This window comes from Diospyros lotus, chromosome 2 (assembly GCF_014633365.1).
Source record: "Diospyros lotus cultivar Yz01 chromosome 2, ASM1463336v1, whole genome shotgun sequence".
Lineage (NCBI taxonomy): Eukaryota > Viridiplantae > Streptophyta > Magnoliopsida > Ericales > Ebenaceae > Diospyros > Diospyros lotus.
This window is the reverse complement of record NC_068339.1, coordinates 31,182,760-31,204,281: the sequence shown is the minus strand read 5'-3', so window position 1 is coordinate 31,204,281 and position 21,522 is coordinate 31,182,760. Positions and strand designations below refer to the sequence as shown.

General features: G+C 41.1%; 1 protein-coding gene across 3 annotated transcripts; it reads right to left on the bottom strand.

Annotated features, from left to right (window-relative positions):
- Nucleotides 1–17,027: 17,027 nt before the first annotated feature.
- Nucleotides 17,028–20,903, bottom strand: LOC127794320 (E3 ubiquitin-protein ligase WAV3-like). Of its 3 annotated transcripts, none has more exons than XM_052325318.1 (3): nucleotides 20,627–20,903; nucleotides 20,196–20,372; nucleotides 17,028–18,997 (listed from the first exon to the last, which is right to left on the bottom strand). In XM_052325318.1, the coding sequence occupies exons 1-3, from the start codon at nucleotides 20,831–20,833 to the stop codon at nucleotides 17,390–17,392; spliced, it is 1,992 nt and encodes a 663-aa protein (XP_052181278.1). In that variant the 5' UTR covers nucleotides 20,834–20,903; the 3' UTR covers nucleotides 17,028–17,389. The 3 variants fall into 3 exon arrangements, with proteins under 3 accessions (XP_052181278.1, XP_052181280.1, XP_052181281.1); XM_052325320.1 differs by having other exon boundaries at nucleotides 17,031–18,997; nucleotides 20,196–20,366; XM_052325321.1 differs by having other exon boundaries at nucleotides 17,031–18,997; nucleotides 20,196–20,318.
- Nucleotides 20,904–21,522: the final 619 nt, after the last annotated feature.

Below are 21,522 nucleotides of genomic sequence, written 5' to 3'. Positions count from 1 at the left end.
TCTTGATCGTATTAACCTATTTTTTGTCTTTTCCTGAATAGATGTTTCATTTGTAGAGCAGATGTGGAGAGACATAGCTATCTTTTTTTTGAGTGTCCGTATTCCCAAGATGTGCTATCCTTTTTTTGTAGATCAAAGAAATTTAGCTGGTTATGGTGTTGATGGGATATCAAGGTGTTGTGGGCGGCTGCCTAGATAGAGTAGAGTAGAAAGGGTATGTGGTAGGTTACAAACAAGCTAGTGCTTCAAGCTTTGGTGTATTTCATCTAGAGGAAGGGTAAGAAAATATGCTTTTAGGATCAGGACATATCTGCTTCTCAGTTGGTGTATCAAATCTTAGTGTGTTGTTTAGGCCCGTTGTAATACCCTTGATAAGTCATGATAAAATTATCGATTTAGAGAATATTGGTATATGAAAAATTCCATAATTGCCCTTGAATTAATGAGAAGGCACATAATAGATAGGATGCCTTAGGAGGGGCAAAATGGTAATTTGGAGTTTCATCTCATAAAAGGGTAAATTATTTTTAGAGAAATTATTTATATTGGAGAATTGATTTTTGGAGAATTTAATTCTTGTTTAAATGCATGGATAATTAGAAATTAAAATGGGAGCCAAGTATGATTAGATTTGTGACACTTGACAAGATCTCATGGAATGAGATTTAATTAAATTTAGGAATAAGAAATAATTTGATTAAGTGTAATTGGTGACACTTGGCATAATCTTATGAAGCAAGAGTGGGATTTAAAGAAATGCAAAAAGAAAAGAAATTAGCCTCTCAAGCATTAAATGAGAGTCATTATGGAGAGAATTAAAAGAAATTCCATATTAAATGGAAATTAGTCATGCATTTATGTGGGAAAATAGTGGATTTAATTAAATGCCAAAGTAAATTGAATTAGGTCTTTCAAGAGCAATTTAAATAAAATTATAAAGAAAAGATAATAGTCTCCATTAATTGCTTGAAAAGTTATGAATTTAAATTAAATGGAAAATGGAGAAATTAGTCAATCTTGAAATTAGTCATTATTTATTAATTTTGAAAATGGGAGAATTATGGGAATTAGAGATTGATCCAATGGTTGAGGATTTAATCTCCAAAGAAAATCAAAGGTTGAGATTTAAAGAGACTAAGTCTCTTGGATTGTGTTTCTTTAGAGACTAGAGATGAGTTCTCTTAAAATCAATGGCTAAGATTGAAAATTAGGAGAAGCACAAGGATTGTGCTTGTATTGGAGGGTTGAGATTGAGTCTCTTGAATTAAAGAAAAACCAATGGCTAAGATGTAATCTTGAATTTTGGCATGGATTGAGTAGAAAAGCTCTATAAATAGGGAGTTGAGAATTTAGTTCAAGGTTTTCCCACTTGTGAAGAGAAAGAAAGCAAGAAGAGCTAAGGTTAGGAGAAGGAGGAAGAAAGGCAAGCAAGAGGTAAGCCTTAGTTTAAATCTCTTCAAGTGTGTAGGGAAGTTTTCATTTTCCATTCTTTCTTTAGTCTTAAAGATCTCTAATGCTTTGAGGATTTTTTCTTAAGGTGATTAAAAGCCAAAGAGAGAGTCTTGGCAAGTGAAAGTATTGAAGCTTCAAGGAAAGAGGTAAGGGATAACCCCAAGTGGTGGGGGTTTTGCTTGCATTTGTACATGTTTTGAATGAGTTGCATGTAATGGTCTTATTGCATGTTTTGTGTTCTAGTGGACCTATGGCCATAAGGAGGACTAGTGATGAGAGAGGGGTTGGTTGGTGCCTTAACCTAAGTGGTTATGAGGGCATGGAGGACTACCCATAATATGCATTGCATTTGCATTACATGTTTATATTCTCATGTTACATATACATTTGCATAGCACCCTTACTGAGCATTGGCTCATAAGGTCTTTTGACCTCTATGTAGGTGGAGAATCATCTAAGGGAAAAATGAGTTTTGCAAGGTTGAAGGTAATAGAGCAAGGGAAGTGCATGTGTAGTTGTATGTATTTTGTGGTTTAGTGGATGAATGTTGTATTTATTTTGTTAAATATGTAATGAATGCTTAATGTGGTTAAATAGTGGCAAATTTGAATGTTTTGGAAGCCATTTGAATTGTAAAAGCATTCTAGAAATTTTGGGTTTAAAAATATATATATATATATTAATTAAAAATGAGGGGCAGTGTGCTGGGCGCGACTGGCGCGGCCGGGCGCAGCAAAGTGCGCGCAGGCAGCCAACGAGCGCGCGCGGCCTACGCGCACAGGGGGCGCAGCTGGTGCTACCCGCCCCCCTTCCTGCTACTGTTGATTTTTTTGTTTTTTGTTTTTTTTTTATTTTTTTATATTCCCTGTTTATTTAAATATAATATGATATTTTGGAAATTTCTAAAATAAATTATGTTTAAATAAATAAATAAATGAGTATTTTAGCCTCTAAATTAATTATTAAATTAATATAAATTTGAGGCAATTGTGGGAAAAATTTCTATATTTTGGGAAATTAAATAATGGAGTATTTTCCTTAAATTTTCAAATTGGATGAGGATGCCTTGAGGTTTGTATTTCAAAAATTAATTTCCTAATGATTGGAAAATTATGGTATTTTGAAATAATTAAAGGGAAAAATCAATGGAGATTTAATAAGGAAAATTTTATTAAATTTTTCCAAAGAAATATTAACCCCAAATATTTTCTAAAGGGAATGAAGGTGAGATAAATGGGTTAATGGTCGGGGCAAAGAAGAATTATTTTCTTATAATTAAGGCCTTATGCCATAATTTATATGAAGCTAGCGAGTTAGTTTATTTCTTTCGATCTTAGGAAGTCATTCTTAGCTCTTCATTAAAGAGCTTGAGAATGGGTGACACTTTGCGAGGTTTCGGGTTTTATCTTCGAGGGGTCGTTTCGATAATTCCCGGAGCCTTGAGTGGAGTAAAGGGAGGGCAAATCCTAGTTCCCACCTAGGTCGTTTCCCGTTGATACGTAGTCGTCTCTTCATCTTTTCCCTAGCATGTGAATAGTAAGCTGACTATTCGTGAGTAACACCCGTAGGTGGGAGCGGGGCGTTACACCCGTTTAGCGATTGTTCACTTCAAATTGTCTTTATAGAGTCACACCTTTTGTCATGTCTGGTGACACTCGAGGGACCAACCTTTTATTCCCTGATAAGTTGTTTCTTTGCTTCTAGAGGATTATCGATATGATGTTGTGATTTCATGCTTGGTGCTAGTGCCTCGTGTGTTTTTTGTTTTTTCCCCTGCTACCCTGTTATTTTGGGCTTGTGTTATGTTCAGTCCTGCCTTTGCTGGTGATCATCTCAGCGGATTAGCCATGTTTATTTTGGATGCTTTCAATGATTATATTCTAGCCTTTGTATATGTTTTTGTTTCTGTTTTTGTTTTTCTTTGGTTCATAGGGTGATTGTTGTTGTTTTCCCCCTGGTTTTTGGTGGTCTGGCGTATGTCTTATCCTTCGCTTGTAATGACTTCAACGTTGGTTTTTGTTTTATAAAATTCTTACTTATAGAGAAAAAAAAAACTATTACACATATTAATTTCCTGGCAGTCATAAAATTTACAGAAACAGCAGAAGCGAAAGATGACAGAAGCATGAAGTAGTATACACTGCTTCTTCAATTTATTTTGCTCGAAATTAGCCACTACTAAGCCCCCAACCTCTCCCAATTTTACGCCACGTGTCACTCAATTGCAGCCACTAGGTGGCATAGAAAGTCGAATTTCCAAGAGGTAGAAGTCGACTTTTGCTACCCCGAAAGTCAACTTCTGCCACAGGAAGGTCGATCCTCTAGGCTAGCAAGTCAATGTTTGACTCGCTAATCCCTGAGACACTTTTTGCACACGATGCTGATAGTAGACATGACACTCTATGAGGTGTGACTTTCTAGGTTCACTACCCACTAGCAATCAGATAATACTGAACCCCTTTGAGTACTGGCCAACCTCCTTGACCCATCATCTGAATCTCTCCATATCCTGATTACCATCCGAGAGTTCCTGAATAGCGCCTAGATACGATTCAGGATAGTATAGGTGGCAGTAAAGTTTCACTTCAAGTGAACCTATTACGACTTACGATTATCATGTGCTATAATCCTTTCATCACCTAACATCCCGACTGAGAGAGAGTCATGAAGTGATAAACTCACAAACTCAGTAACTATGTGTCTGGCTTCATGAATGTGACTAAATGACACCTCAGGAAATCCCTTTCCTGATATTCAATGTGCCCTGAACAAAGACTGTCATGTCACACTAATAATAAATCACATAGGACGTTTACCCCATCAATTATAAACAAGAATGATGGATCATATCCCCAACACTTGTCTCCATATACCAGCAATACAGAACCACATAGATGAACCTCTCCATCTCCTAATTGGATGGTTCGACCCATTAGCAAATCTCACATACCAATATACAAAATAACCTTACTGATTCAAGTCTGAGGATCAACATACCATCCCAGCCTGACGAGAAAGACATTATCCACCATGTCATGTGGTATGTTATTAGCATCACATTTGGTTGGTTATTCCCCAACAACCATCCACAGGTCTACTAGCGACATCCATGTCACGTGACATGTGACACACCACCCTCCCCTCAGTATCCTATACTAAATGAGGAAGTAACCCTTGTGTTAGTCCATATTCAACTAATCGGAGTCTCCATCCAACGAATCTAAGTGTTAGGAATAATTTAAAACATCCTGCTACCAAATAATCCTGTTAAATAGTCTCAACACCTTGAGAATAATATTCTCAAACAAAATATTTAGGGACTCATTCATGTGTTAAACTAGAGAGCTCATAAATGAAGAATCTTACATTTTATAAATATATACAAACAATAACTATGATTAGTTACACGCCTGTTAAATATCATTCAAATCTATTATTAGGGTACTGTAACACCCGGTGTAACCGGTGTTAAGAGAATAGGAAAGGAAGTGAGTATACTTCCAAAAATGCCCTTGAGGAAGTGATGATCCTTGAGATTGAGAATGCCCATGAGAAGGGTATTTTGGTAATTTGGATAGGAAAATCCAATAAAAAGAGTATTTAGATAAATTAAAAATAATTCCTATGTGGAATTAGGTGTATAAGTGAATAAAAATCCCAATATGATATTTATGAGGAAATATGTGGGATTAATAAATTCACAAATAGTATTTGGGAATTTTGGGGGATTCCATGAAGGAAATTAATTATGGAAATAGGGAAAATGGTGGATAATAAATTATTTGAGGAGAATAATTTAATTTTCCCTAAGTTAGTGAATTAATGTGGTAATGCCACATGGAGGACCAAGATAAAGAATTGGAAGCCAAGTTTGTGTCTTAGAGTGACACTTGGCATAATCTTGGAAATTTAAGAGAAATTATATATGTGGATTTATGAGTTGGGGAATGATTTAATTAAATGCAAAAAGAAAGGATAATTGGTCTTTCAAGCATTTAATGAGAGACATTATGGTGATGGATTAAAGAAAATCCAAAAGAAAATGGTAAATAGTCACCATTAATGTTTGAAATTATGGTGGATTAAATAAATAAAAAGGAAAATGGAAAAATAGTCACCCATTAATGCTTTGGAAATTATGAGATTTATTTAAAAGAGAAAGAAAGCATTTATCTATTTCAAAGTGGTCTCTCATGTGATAGTGGAAAATTGTCCCATTAAATTAAATGGGAAAGAAATTTATTTATGTCATTCAAGTGTGATGGTTATGAAAATAGTCCGATAAATTTAAATGGGAAAGAAAGGATATTTCAAGGGATGAGATTAATTCTTGAAATGGGAAAGTGATCCAAGGGTTGCCATTAAATCTTGGAAGTTGGCATGGATTGCCAAATGGGTGGAGAGATTTTGAAGAGAAATGATTGGAAGGTGGAGATTTAATCTCCAAATTAAATCAAAGGCTAGGATTAAAACCTAGCAAAGCACATGGATTGTGCTTCCTTTGGATGGCTAAGATGTTGTCTTGTAAAGTGAGAAAAGATCCAATGGTGGATTTTAAACAAGACTTAATGCCATGGATTGTGTTAGTTTGGATGGTGAGGATTTATTCTCACCAAATAAATCTAATGGCTAGGATGCATTCTTGAAAAATGAGGGAACTAGTATAAAATGGCAAGAAGGGAAGTCTTGGTTTCCTTTGGCCATTTGGAGAAAGAAATGAAGAAGAGAGAAAGAAGAAGAAAAAGGAGAAGAAGAAATCCAAGAAGCCTAGAGGTAAGGGTTTCATAATTTTCTTGTATCTCTCATTTTTAAAGGATTTCTTTATAATCCTAGGCTTGTTTTTCATGTAAGGAGTTTGAGGAAATTAAAGGAAGTGATTTTAGAGGCTTGAAGTTGTTGGAAACTTGAAGATCCATGGAGTATGAGGTAAGGGGAAAGCCCCAAGTGGATGGAGGCTAGCATGACTCTTGTATGCATTTTAACATTTTTGTGCTTGCTTTGCATATGCTTGTGTGCATGAGACTCATGGCCATGAAATTGTGTGTTGGGATGGGTATGTTGAAGCCTTTAACCTTGAGGGTTGAGGTATTGGAACCCTAGGCACTTGCATATGGCATTAGCATCTATGTTGTTAATTTCCATACTTTATGTCATTGCACCCTTATTGAGCTCTTGGAGCTCATGAGGTTTATTTGACCTCTTGTAGGTATTGAAGCATGCTATGGAAGGGATGGCAAGAGAAAGAAGCTTGAGCATGAAGACATTGAATATTTTTCTCAAATGGTGTAATTTATGCTTAAATTGTATATGCTTTAAGTAAGGGTTTCTTCAGCCCAAAGTGTATATTTAGAGTGTATATTCCTTGAAGGGTTGATTTTTTTTAGTGAATGAGATTGAGGCTTATGGCATGTTGAAGCCTAGGCAAGAACTTCCCTTTGGTATGATATGTTGTGTGTTCATCAAGAGGTGGATTAAGCCTTAATTATGGAGAATTAGAGGCAAACCAAGATGAATGTGAAGTTATTTATTTAAATTTAATTTCTGGAAAACTTGGGGTTTTATAGCCCAAAGAAAAAAAAAGAAAAGGGAAGAGAAAAGGAGGGAACCAGCAGCTGGAAGCTGCTGGAAGTCAGCAGCAGCAGGCCGCAGCCTGCGCGCGGGCTGGGCCGCATGGGCGGCCGCGCGCGCGCGGGCAGCCGTGCCAGCGCACGGGCGCGCGCGCGGGCAGGTGCGCGAGCAGGCGGCCGCGCCCGCGTGCGGGCGCGCGCTCGCGGGCGAGCAGCATGCGCGGCCAGCCCGCGCAGCCAGCGCCCAGCGGGGCCCCGCGCGGGCCTTGCGCAGGCCAGTGGGCCCCGCCGGCCAATTTTTTTAAAAAAATTAGAATTTTGGAAGAAATTGGGGCATTTCTAAATCGATTTTGGGCCCCGGAGGAATTTTTCAAAGCAAATGGATTTTTGGGCATTTTTGGAGAAAACACCGAAAATTTGGAAAATTGAAATGATGAGTTTTTCCTCCAAAATTGGTGATCCATCAATTGATTGTTTTAAATGGTGATTTTTAGAGCCCGGTAAAATTCTTCGATGAAAAAGAATTAACGAGAAAATGGCGATTGGGCGCCTGAAGGAGATTTTCCTTATAGCCAATGCAGTGTGGCTAAAGCCCAATTCCGCTAGCGAATCCTGGGATTCAGCGAAGGGAAGGACGAGCCTAGATCCCACCTAGGGCGTTTCGTCTTGAAACACGATCCACCCTTCGCCTAAGGCCGGGCAAGTGGACAATTCGGGTGATTGTTCACGAGTAACACCCGTAGGTGGGAGCGGGGCGTTACAGTTGGTATCAGAGCATGGTTGGAGCATCAAGTAGAGGATGCTTGGAGAAATGTGATTGAAGGTTGATCGGAAGGCCTTGGAAGTAGAACCACAAGTGACCGAGGACCCTAAGGGTTGGGTCGAAACATGGAGGACTGTAGTGATGCGAATGGAATGCTCGGATATTCCTACTATGGGAATAAGGAAAATATCATGTTTGAGATGATATGCCGTAAAAGATATACGGGTCGAGCAGTGAAAAGTGAAATGCCCAAGTGTGGGTATTGGTATTAAGAACCCGAATGTGGAAATTTGGAGGTTCATGAGGTATTCTAAGGATAAGAGGTCCTTGTGATTGAAGTGTTGAGGTTTGTTTGGGGACACAAAGCCGAATCATGATAAGAATCGTGATGGGACAAGGAGAGTCCGAAGTATATCTAATCCGTGAATGGGTTAGCAGAGTATCCCTATGTTGGGGATATGGTCAAGCATGTGTAAGGGAATGGAGTTGTTCCCGTATGGATGGCGTGTTAAGGGTTGTGTGCTTGAACTAGGGTGAGCTAAGGTTGAAATTAGCTTGAAGCCCAAAGAAAAAAATCGTCAACAGGTCGTGTGACGAACTCCAGGAATGGAGCAAGCTAAAGTTGCTTGTAAAGAGGCTCGAGGCGAAGCAAGCATGTGAGGTGTATGCCAGTCATGGCCAGAGTAGGCGAGACGTTAGTGGCTTACAAAAGGACTCCGAGGGGAGTTGGGTGTGTGTTATGCATGAGGGATGCATATGGTCCGAGGTGATCGTACGGTTAGGGAGATCCTGGATAGGATGTGCCTAGGGTGTGAGTGGACCCTAGTTGGTTTCATGATGAAATAGTATATATCCTAAGAAAGGATAGATGTGTGGCAAATGGACCCTAATGGGTGTTTGTACGAAATGGAAATCCCAAGTGAGTCGAGTTAGAATCCAAGGGAATCCAGAATTGGGATAAAGGAGTTGGGCATGTGTAGATATGCGCGTGGGAGCCATGGGATTAGGAGTCCTAATTATGAAAGGCCCAGTGACCGTTCATGTGAATGATGGATGAGAGGTCAATTAAAACTCTCATTGACGCTTGGGGTCAGGCGAGATGCCTAAGATCGGGAGATGAGAGGTGAAGAGACCCTCATTACGATGCCTAGGGTCGAGATGACGCCTAAGGTTGTGAAACCCTTGATGGGAGACGCGGAGGTCACCCAATGAAGGGTATGAACGGTGTGTGGCCAAGGGTAGTAAATAGTGGCAACAGGACATCCGTGGGCTATGCGCGCATACGAAATGCCAACTTCGGATGTCAAGTGGGCAGGGGCATGTGAGCAAGGTGAAAGCCCAGGAATTTTAATTCCAAGTCAAGAAAGCCCGAGCGAGGCGTGTGGAAGGCCAGGCCGGGCATAGTGACTGAGTGTATACGTGAGTGTGCAAGGAGAGATGAGAGGTCTCAATTCACCTAGAGGGTAATGCAAGGCACTCCATGGTTATGGGTGCAGGAGCTTCGGGTAAGCTCAGCGTGTCAGTTGTGGACTGAGAGATCATTGATAACCAAGCTTTTGGGATGAGCTAGGTGATGAAATAAATCATGATGGTTTGAGTTCATTGTCATGGAAAAATTGAAGCTTCCAAATGTGGAATGAGAGCCGTGAGATATGATCTTGTGGGGTAAGATCATGAGGCCTGAAAATGCGAAGTGGTCTGAGAGTCTCTTAGGTGATAAAGTCCTGAGGAACGGGGCTTATGGTACGAGCTTGAGGTTATCAAGGCGAGGATAACCAAGTGGGATGGCTCGGGTAAGATGGTAGTGGAACCATCGTAGCTCGGGAGGCTTTAAATTGTTTTGATGCTATGGGTGCAAAGCTCGGTGTGACGGATCTGATACTATGGACCGTGTGGCAGAGGACTAATGAGTTGGCTCGTGTTGAGGGCAAGTGGCCCGTGGGCCTGAGCGATTTAGTAAACTGCAGGTGACGGTCGGATGTTGAAGATCTGGAGCAGCACCTTAGGAAAAATTGGTCAGGTGAGATCGAGAATCTCCTATAAAGGATTATATTTAGAGTAGTCCTAAGGAGGAATCACGGAACGCGTTAGGGAATCTGATAGATTTGTTGTCGAGTAGGACGCCTAGTAAGAATAGTGGCTGCGAGCGTGGCGAGGTAGTCATGCCGGATTCGATATCAAAAGTGTGACTGGAAGGCTGAAAGTCACACTACGGGATGCGAAACAGATCAGAGTGAGACCTGAGCCATGCTGTAGGAAACTGTTGTTGGGCCAGTGTAAGGGACAACACGGTAATAATGATTAGGTGTTAACTCTCCGAAGCACAGGGCAATACGATGGGAAACCAGTGTTGGGCCAGTGTATAGGAGTGACACGACGATGGTGACCAGGTGTTGGTGCGCCTAAAGCACAGGGCAACACAATGACTATGCAGATGGCTAAGGACTGAAGATCTATGAGATGGTTGAGAAAGAAACCCGAGGAAAGGAAACGGGTCTAGCCAAAGAATAACGCTACGGTTGATGCCTATCGTTAACGGGTCTAATGCTAGGGACCACTGGATGCAGACGATTAGTCCACAGGAGGGACTGCAGCCCTCTACGTGGAATAACACGTCTGTGGTGGAGGCGATTAGACACCGAAGACCTGGGGTATGCTGTAGGTTATGCTTGAGCTAGACCTAAAATCCCGTAAGGGTTGAAGTATGGTGGTAGTGCTTTGGTGTCAAAGCAACAAGAAGGTTTGTGAATTAAGGGGGGGGTGATATCTTGTGGTGTGATAACAAGATGTGTGGTGATGCTCCTTATTAAAGGATGCCGACGCGGTGGTGGTTAATATAATCGAAGTTGATTGGGTAAATCGAGATGATGAACCCTGTGAGACCTTGCGGTGATGCAAGAAGAAGGATCGATTGGTGGAGTCGGTAAATGGCTCGAGAATGTTACGTGAGTGCCGTGGAAGGAAAGACTTACGAGTTGGAAGCTAACCATAAGATGGGAATATTGAAACGCGTGAAGGCTTCGAATAAAGGGATCTCTAACCCAGTGAAGTGAGTTGTGGTAGGCTGAACATATAGCTAAGGCACGGTTTGAAATCTGTGAAGGTGTGCGATTGCACAGTCTGGTGTTAGTCTTGGTTGTGTCGATGTGAAATGAGAAAGTGTTCTCATGTGACACTGGAAGGTTTCCAGTTGATGACACATGATCAGTTGCCAGGTGGCAGCACTTGATGGCAATGATTGGGAGCGTAAGGCTCAAGGACTATGAGGTAAAGTCTTGATGGTTGTTGTGTATGCAATATAAAGGTTCAGCGGGCCCTGGTGGTTAGACCAGGCGAGAAACAGATCCGAGGTGACAAAAGATGGTTGGTCAGGGCAGAAATGTGCCACTCCAAGGAGTGTGGCTTTGGAATGAGAGCTATTAATGGTAGTGGAATTGTGGTTAGGGTAGAACTTGAGATGTTCTCCCAAGAAAAGTTACACATGAGGTAACAATGTGAGATAAACCTCCTAAGGAGCTACAACTCTATCAGGAAAGGTCACCGGGGAAAGGCCAGCATAATGGCAAGTGCCTGAGTAGGAAGGTGAGTCCTACGGCATCCAATGGAAGTGTGAATTCCACAGGAGTGGCAGGGGTGATTTCCAGTGATTGGGGTTTAAATCGAAGTGGTGATCGATGATTGCAAGTACAGTGCCTAGAGGAAGGTTATGTGGGTTGTGAGCCGAGCGATCCGGCTAGAGTTAATCGAGTTGGTTAGATGGAAGTTGAGGCGAATTTAAGATGTCGCCAATGGGTAAAGAAAGCTCGAAGAAAGAGCTGATGGGACGAGATGGGTTTCCAGTAGTGGTGTCGAGGTGATGAAATCACCTAATGGCTGTGAGTGATGCAGTTGAAGGGATGCCTTGGAGTGTGAGCAATTAATAAAAATTAACCTCGCGTCTAAGGTTAATGGTTGTGAAAAGAAATCGGCTAGTGAAGCTGTTGTGGTGTAGAGCCATGTGGTTGCTCACCGAGAGGTGAGTGTTAGCTGTAGCAAAGTGTATAAGAAATCCGGGAGAAGCCAAAGTCTCTCAGGGATTTAGCTAGATGCTAGATGTATAAAAGGTGAGGTGAAGAAGGCGACCTAAGAGTAGGGTCGTGCTGGTTGTGGTGACCAGTGAGATTCAAAGAGCAGCAAGTCCTTGCGATAGCATGGTGGTGTCGTCATCGCGGTTAGGGAAAAGAAGTGGTCAGGAAGGTCAAAGGTAACCATTGTGCATGGTAAGACCTTGAAGCCGAGTGCGAATGGCCATAAAAGCTGGTATCGGTGAATTTTAGAATGCAACGATCGTGGGGGAGAAAAAAAAAAAATTCGTTGTTGTTATGGTGATGTCCTTGCCAAGGAGGACAAGAGGAACCATTATGCATGGTTTAAATCAAGTGTCTATTACGGGTTGAGAATGAACCTGAGGTATGATGGCTGGAAGTGTCATACCTCAATAGTAAGAGGCTCTATTGAGAAATGGTGAGGGTTGTAAGTCCTAATGAAATTGAGGCTGGGTGAGTGAATTTGGCTAAAGATCGCTACAAGAGTGGGGATGTAACCATGATAGCTTGTTGTGGTGTGGACCAAAGGCACGAGTCATCCTACAGGTGCGATGCATAAGTGATTGTGCAGATGGTAACAAGCCATTCACTTGTGCCACGCACCGTGGGTGATGACGAGGGCCGATTAATGGTCCTGCGACCTAAAAGCACAATGGTAGGATCCTGGACTCGTGGTAGGGTAAATAGCCAAGGTAAGGCCTAGCATGGGGACATAATTGTAAAAGCTGAAATGGGGTGAAGAATTGAAGAGGGGTTGCTCAGTGAAGAATTCCCTTGTATGGGTAAGAGACCCCTACTAGCGTGTGATATCGGCTAGCAAGTACCTTGTGTGCTTAAATGCAAAGAACTCCTGGTTGGGAGAAGGTTGTGGCCCTAGCATGGTTAAGCTCGAGGTGAGATTGTAATGGTGCGTGCATCGCCAGGCTCGAGTTGGACTCGGGTAATGTACGTACGGTTGAACGGTGTAATTACCTGGCATGGTGTTAGGTATGTGGATTTTGCGTAATCATATCGAAAATGAGGGTCGGCTGGTCAAGGTAGAAGACCATGTATGAAATGGTCGAAGTTGGCAGGGTAGGCCAAATGGGTGCTTCCAGTGTAGTACTAGCACGATAAGTTGATCGGTAATGAGAGGTTGCCATGAGGATCAACTTAGGCTATGCGTGCGTGTGATAATGGCGGTATGCCATGAGGAATGGGTGTCGAAGTGTCTTGTGGGCACTAAAAGAGACATTGCGGTGGATGATCAGTGCTAAAACGTTGCTGGTTGGACCAGCGTAAAATCGTGGCCATGTGATTTGGCAGTGTGAAACGTTGCCGTGTGTGATCGGCGTAAAATCGTGGTAGACTGATCAGTGAAGCAATGTTAGTGAAAGTTGTTTGATTGATGGAAAATGGGAAGTGGTCAGCAAAGTGATGCTTCGCGGAAGAGAAAAATCCATCTGTAGATGGACAGCGTGGCAATAAGCGAGACCAGCGACCAAAGGTGCGATTTGGCGGGAGGCCAAAGCGGTATTCGATCGGTGAATGTCCTCGAGAATAGAAGGATCAAAGGCCTAAAGCAAAGCCTTGAGGTAGGTGTAACCCAAGGTAAATGTGAGAAATGATTAGGCTATGAGGTTTTCGAGCGCCAAAAAAAAAAAAAAAATTTGCCATGTAGCCCGAGAATGCAATTATCTTGGGCAGGAGATTATGGTAAGGTGAATTTCGAGGACGAAATTCTTTTAAGGAGGGTGGAATGTAACACCCGGTGTAACCGGTGTTAAGAGAATAGGAAAGGAAGTGAGTATACTTCCAAAAATGCCCTTGAGGAAGTGATGATCCTTGAGATTGAGAATGCCCATGAGAAGGGTATTTTGGTAATTTGGATAGGAAAATCCAATAAAAAGAGTATTTAGATAAATTAAAAATAATTCCTATGTGGAATTAGGTGTATAAGTGAATAAAAATCCCAATATGATATTTATGAGGAAATATGTGGGATTAATAAATTCACAAATAGTATTTGGGAATTTTGGGGGATTCCATGAAGGAAATTAATTATGGAAATAGGGAAAATGGTGGATAATAAATTATTTGAGGAGAATAATTTAATTTTCCCTAAGTTAGTGAATTAATGTGGTAATGCCACATGGAGGACCAAGATAAAGAATTGGAAGCCAAGTTTGTGTCTTAGAGTGACACTTGGCATAATCTTGGAAATTTAAGAGAAATTATATATGTGGATTTATGAGTTGGGAAATGATTTAATTAAATGCAAAAAGAAAGGATAATTGGTCTTTCAAGCATTTAATGAGAGACATTATGGTGATGGATTAAAGAAAATCCAAAAGAAAATGGTAAATAGTCACCATTAATGTTTGAAATTATGGTGGATTAAATAAATAAAAAGGAAAATGGGAAAATAGTCTCCCATTAATGCTTTGGAAATTATGAGATTTATTTAAATGAGAAAGAAAGCATTTATGTATTTCAAAGTGGTCTCTCATGTGATAGTGGAAAATTGTCCCATTAAATTAAATGGGAAAGAAATTTATTTATGTCATTCAAGTGTGATGGTTATGAAAATAGTCCCATAAATTTAAATGGGAAAGAAAAGATAATCTTGGAAGTTGGCATGGATTTCCAAATGGGTGGAGAGATTTTGAAGGGAAATGATTGGAAGGTGGAGATTTAATCTCCAAATTAAATCAAAGGCTAGGATTAAAACCTAGCAAAGCACATGGATTGTGCTTCCTTTGGATGGCTAAGATGTTGTCTTGTAAAGTGAGAAAAGATCCAATGGTGGATTTTAAACAAGACTTAATGCCATGGATTGTGTTAGTTTGGATGGTGAGGATTTATTCTCACCAAATAAATCTAATGGCTATGATGCATTCTTGAAAAATGAGGGAACTAGTATAAAATGGCAAGAAGGGAAGTCTTGGTTTCCTTTGGCCATTTGGAGAAAGAAATGAAGAAGAGAGAAAGAAGAAGAAAAAGGAGAAGAAGAAATCCAAGAAGCCTAGAGGTAAGGGTTTCATAATTTTCTTGTATCTCTCATTTTTAAAGGATTTCTTTATAATCCTAGGCTTGTTTTTCATGTAAGGAGTTTGAGGAAATTAAAGGAAGTGATTTTGGAGGCTTGAAGTTGTTGGAAACTTGAAGATCCATGGAGTATGAGGTAAGGGGAAAGCACCAAGTGGATGGAGGCTAGCATGACTCTTGTATGCATTTTAACATTTTTGTGCTTGCTTTGCATATGCTTGTGTGCATGAGACTCATGGCCATGAAATTGTGTGTTGGGATGGGTATGTTGAAGCCTTTAACCTTGAGGGTGGAGGTATTGGAACCCTAGGCACTTGCATATGGCATTAGCATCTATGTTGTTAATTTCCATACTTTATGTCATTGCACCCTTATTGAGCTCTTGGAGCTCATGAGGTTTATTTGACCTCTTGTAGGTATTGAAGCATGCTATGGAAGGGTTTGGCAAGAGAAAGAAGCTTGAGCATGAAGACATTGAATATTTTTCTCAAATGGTGTAATTTATGCTTAAATTGTATATGCTTTAAGTAAGGGTTTCTTAAGCCCAAAGTGTATATTTGGAGTGTATATTCCTTGAAGGGTTGATTTTTTTTAGTGAATGAGATTGAGGCTTATGGCATGTTGAAGCCTAGGCAAGAACTTCCCTTTGGTATGATATGTTGTGTGTTCATCAAGAGGTGGATTAAGCCTTAATTATGGAGAATTAGAGGCAAACCAAGATGAATGTGAAGTTATTTATTTAAATTTAATTTCTGGAAAACTTGGGGTTTTATAGCCCAAAGAAAAAAAAAGAAAAGGGAAGAGAAAAGGAGGGAACCAGCTGCTGGAAGTCAGCAGCAGCAGGCCGCAGCCTGCGCGCGGGCTGCTGCGGCCGCGCGCGGGCGGCCGTGCCAGCGCGCAGGCGCGCGCGCGGGCAGGCGCGCGCGGGGGCGGGCGCGCGGGCGGGCGCGCGGGGGGGGCGGCCGCGCGGGCGGGCGCGCGCGGGCGGGCGAGCGGCATGCGCGGCCAGCCCGCGCAGCCAGCGCCCAGCGGGGCCCCGCGCGGGCCCTGCGCAGGCAAGTGGGCCCCGCCGGCCAATTTTTTTAAAAAAATTAGAATTTTGGGAGAAATTGGGGCATTTCTAAATCGATTTTGGGCCCCGGAGGAATTTTTCAAAGCAAATGGATTTTCGGGCATTTTTGGAGAAAACACCGAAAATTTGGAAAATTGAAATGATGAGTTTTTCCTCCAAAATTGGTGATCCATCAATGGATTGGTTTAAATGGTGATTTTTGGAGCCCGATAAAATTCTTCGATGAAAAAGAATTAACGAGAAAATGGCGATTGGGCGCCAGAAGGAGATTTTCCTTATAGCCAATGCTGTGTGGCTAAAGCCCAATTCCGCTAGCGAATCCTGGGATTCAGCGAAGGGAAGGACGAGCCTAGATCCCACCTAGGGCGTTTCGTCTTGAAACACGACCCACCCTTCGCCTAAGGCCGAGCAAGTGGACAATTCGGGTGATTGTTCACGAGTAACACCCGTAGGTGGGAGCGGGGCGTTACAGGTACACAACACTAACAACCTACGCCTCTAACCGATTTCATTTTTTCAAGACACTTGTAAATAGGTCACCTACATCAAGATTGAAACACTCTCTCCCGCATCAAGAAATTTATTATTTCATTGAGCAACAACAAATACTACAAGGGCTAAAAAGGTGATGATTTCTAATTAGTGTTGCTAAAAGTTATCTTGATTGTATGTATATAAATATCAAATATTAATGATAAAAAATAAATTTTAAGTTAAATAATAATATTTCCAATAATATATAGAAAATATCACAGTAATACAATGGATAATAATATCTATAGAACAAATTATATATATTAATATTACCAAGGAAGGACAATTTCAATTATATTTATATCAACATCAATGATAATATATATAACAAAAATATATGAATTTCAAAATTGACTAATAAAGATATGAAGAAAAAGGTAAATGTTATTGCTGTAATATTATCAGAAGATTATTTATGTTGTAAACATTTACAGTTTTAATTAATTGTCCAGTACTACAGCAAAAGCTGTAATATTACCAGCAAGTTAGGAACAACATATTTTTGATAAATTCTACTAACACATATGTATGTTTCAAAAATAAGCACGATGACAAAGCTAGCATTTGATTTTCTTTCATAAATAGTTAAGAAATTATAAAAAAAAAAAAATTATTCACGTTAACGAGCATAAAGTTAAAATCTCATAATTATTAGGAGAGATGAGCCACCCTTCCTTGAGGATTAGAGATTTGAAATCTTTGGCCACAAATAGATGTATAGAAAAGTGTACTTCTTCTGGGAACAAAGATAATATATTAATTATATTGATCCATTGATTCTTGGGAGCATAATTGGGTCATTTTTCGGGAAAACAGGAGGAGGCGCCGATCGATAGCAAGTAGCAGTTGGTAAGAGCAAAATTTGAAGTGGGATTTGTTTGTTTGTTCATCAGAGCCTATACGCATGCAGAAGTTTGGCCCATCTTCTTGCCCTGTAAGGATCATGATGGTGGTAAACAATATTATGCCCCCAACCAGCTTGTTCGCTGCTGCTGCCGCTCGCAAAGGCAAAGGCAAAGGCAAAGGCAAAGGTTCCATTGCCATCATCATCATCGACTACTCTCTCTCTTTCATGTTCATCCCCCCCTATTCCCACTACTGTTTCCCCTGTCCTAGTACAGCAGTACTCATCATCATCATCATCAACCCCACAGTACTCACTATAGCTATATTCCACAGAAACATGCCCCGACTTGCCTAGAACTGATGGGATTCTCCTCTCCTCGCCCCCTCTTACTTCTCCAAGCCTCACCATCCTCCTCCTACAAGAGGGCTCTTCTTCTTCTTCACCATTCATAATACTAATCCTCAACTGGATATCTTTGATCACCCCTCCTAATACTCTGCCCAGGAACTCTTCGAATTCAAGCATTACCAATCCGTTTGAGGTGGTGCCAAAGCCGAATCCCACATGAAACCGATGGATTGGAATGGACGAGGATGACGACGACGCTGCTTTCATATCATCATCATCATCATCATCAATCTGCTGAACCTGATGATAGGATCTTGTTGTCATTGGATTGTCAGATAGGTGCAAAATACAAGACTCGGGGTTTTGGTGGGCACGATCGCCAAGTATCTTTACCCCTTTTCTTAGCCCTTCGGTTGGATCTACATGTCCCGAGTAGAAAAGGCGGTCAATGACTTGCAATGCCGTTCTCTTTCCGTGGGATGTCATACGCCTTAGTGGAAACACTCTTGCTGCAGAGGAGGCAGAATAATAGGTGACAATGGCCAGCCGATCCATGGGTCGAAGCGAGAAAACCACTAATGCCATGGCTTGCTTTATAAGCCTCAAGTGAGGTCCATTGGGACTCGCAACCAAGACCAAGTCAGTTGCTGGCTGATGTGCTAATGTTACTGAGAGATATGCTCTATTAGTGGAACACGGATAATGAGGTTTTCGTCTATCTGGGGCACCAAAATATTGGCCGACGGTAGTTCCCGGAGCTGCTGCTGCTAATGGAGAATAAGAGCTACTGCTGATGCTAGAGCGAGGTGGTTGTGGCAAAGCAATTCCAATATGGGAACCACGACGTGATGAACCTGGTCTGGTCACTTGCAAATAATGATGTGAGCAAGACGGGTGACAGGGGTGCTGAGTCAGCGGCGGCACACGCACAAGGGTGAAGCGGAGACGGGGATGATTAGGCGGCCCGTAGTCGGGCTCAATGGGGTCATCATCATCATACCGAGCAGAGCGCAGGAAGGATCGTCTTTGGACCCGGAAAGTGGCAATGGAGTGATCAAGGATTTGGAGAATTGGGTCAGTTTGGTTGAAAGAATATGGATAAGAAGGTGGTGGATTCAAGCTATGAGGCAGCTGTGTCCAGTGAGCACGACAAATGGGACAGGTAACACTACCGTGACGGATGTTGGAGGAGATGCAGGCGAAATGGAACGCATGAGAGCATTGGGCTGTGAATATTGCTCGGCATGGGCTAGTAGTGCCGATGCCGTAATTCAGAGGATCAAGACATATTGCACACAGATTCTGCATGCCACACATGAAACCCAATGTCAGGGACCTAAAATTGATAAAGTTCATCAATCAAAAAGCTTAAATGCAGAAACTTTTTTTCTTTTTGGGCCAACAACTATATGTATATAGAGCACAATTAATTAAATAATGGAGAAGAAAGAATGTTGTGCCTTGGATAATTAAATTAATGCTTCCATAAGTGCCCTAGGGTATGTCTCCTTATTGGTCCTTTTTCCCAGGAGGATACATGATTGAGACCTAAAGAACAGTAGGTAATTCCACATATTTGATCTTTGATTGCAAGAATGCTGAATTATGTTGTGCTTGCGGCAGAGTACAAATCCCTGGAATGCGCTTCCATTTAATGATGAATACAAAGTTGAGCCAAATTTTTAGAAAACCTTTTCATAAGTGGTGTGTTGCACGTTTTCTACACAAAAGTGAAGCATTGTCTGTGTGAACTGTTTGTTGTGCCCTCCCAGAAAAAGCAGTAATTTTTGTTGAGTATGAAAGTGCATGATTTAAGAGGTCATGCAGGTCAAACAATTGGCCATTACTCCTTCAATCTACTGAGTAAAAGCGCTTTTTGTTCTGTTTGAAAACATATACAGAGAGACACACACCCACACAGACAGACAGTCTATATTCATATACAGAAAGTAACATGACGATTAACTATTTAATGGGATTAGGGACAAACAGGCAAAAAGAATTTGTATCACAAGAAAATTAAGCTCAAGAGGCAAAGTTTCATAATAAATGAGAGTGCTGCTTAAGCGTCAAATAACTAACTTTTTCGGGTGAAGATGAATGGGGAAGGGATTCAGAGTGGACTAGTGGATAATTTACTTAATGTCCGTCTTACCTCAGGATGGAGGCTGAGAGAAGTTGCAAATAACTGGTTAGAGATGAAGTGCTTGCATTAATCCAAGAAACTAGTTCCTTCCACCCATATTTCTAGAGCATTAATGTCCCTTTGTTGTTAAGTTAGATAAAAAAAGATAATTGTGTTACCCCTTATTTCTGCAAATACATGCCAAAAATACAAAAACAAGAAGAAGACAGAAGTAGCAATTAATTGCTGTTTGCTCAATTCATTTTTGAGTAAAGGAAACACATCTATCTGTGGTAAATGGGAAGGAATCATGCATAGATAAGATAGATGGGACAAGTACTGCGCAATAAACACAGAGAGTTTAGAGTAGAGTACCTTTGTGGTAGAGGAAGAAGGAGGTTGGGTGGCATAATAAGCCACTTCTTCTGCTCGTGCTTCTGTTGCAGCAACACCACATTCTGACATTTTATCACTACTACTGCTAGCTGCCTTCCTTGCCTTCGGAGCAGGAAAAATAATATTAGTGGATGATGAGCGCGAAAATGCCTGCAACTTAGGAGAAATGAGATAAAGAAGATTAAAGTTTACAACAGCACAAGAATCGAACCGTACGTTCAAGGAGCGAGCGAGCTAGAGAGAGAGAGAGAGAGAGGTCCAACAGAAAATTAGGGAAAATGCTGCTGCGCACTGATGATTTGATATAGGAAGATGCAATTTGGAGCAAAGAAAACAAAAATTGGGGGAAATGGCAAGGGAAAAGTCGCGAGAGAGAGAGAGAGAGAGAGAGAGAGAGAGATGTGACTCACCGTGAGAACAGGAGGAACAACGACACTAGGAGATGGCGATGAAGATGGAGGAGAGTGGAGGGAAAGGGGATCGTTGATGGCAGCAGGGGCAGGGGAGTCTTTGCGTGAGAAAGAGCCGCATGTTTGTACAATCTTCCTCGCTGCTTTTTTCAGCTTCCATGAATGTGAATGAGCTTGTCCTCCTCCTCTTCCCCCACTCCCTGCCATTCTCTTTCTCTCTCTCTCTCACTAAATAATTCTTCTTCTGCTGCTGCTGCTGCCGCAGTGTATCTGTCTATCTATCTATATATTTATACTGATATTGAATTTAAAAAATGAATTATTTATACATAGCCAATCATCAGCCCCAATTCTCGCCTTTACGATAGAGAGTAAATAAATAAAACTATAAAAACTAAAAAGAAAATAAAGTAACTGTATATTCAATACAGTAATTAATAAAGTAGCTGCAGTTCATATATATATATATATATATTATAAGTTGGATCGGTTTGATAAGCTAGTTTGGGGAGACGATGGATGGGTGAGAAAAAACAAAAACAAAAAAGAAAGAAAGAAAGAAAATGCACAACAAATAAGAGCTTGAGCATGAAGCAGCAGCTGCCACATTAACTCTTTTTCCTTCTTTTTCTTTTTCTTTTTCTTTTTCTGGTGAGATCTGCTGCTGCAGTTAGAAACAGATTTCGGTTTTAGGAGCGAGCGGAGCTATACAACAACTACTTTGGTCTTATTAATCTGCATGCGCAAACATCAAGATTCCGGAGAAAGCAAAAGGAAGGAGAGTTAGACAGTAGAGTGGGGGTGGGGGGTGGGAAAAGTAGCAAAAGGAGGAGGAGAGGACAAAAATGACCGTTTGATTTTGAGTTTTGAATTTCAAAAGTGCCAAATATGAACGA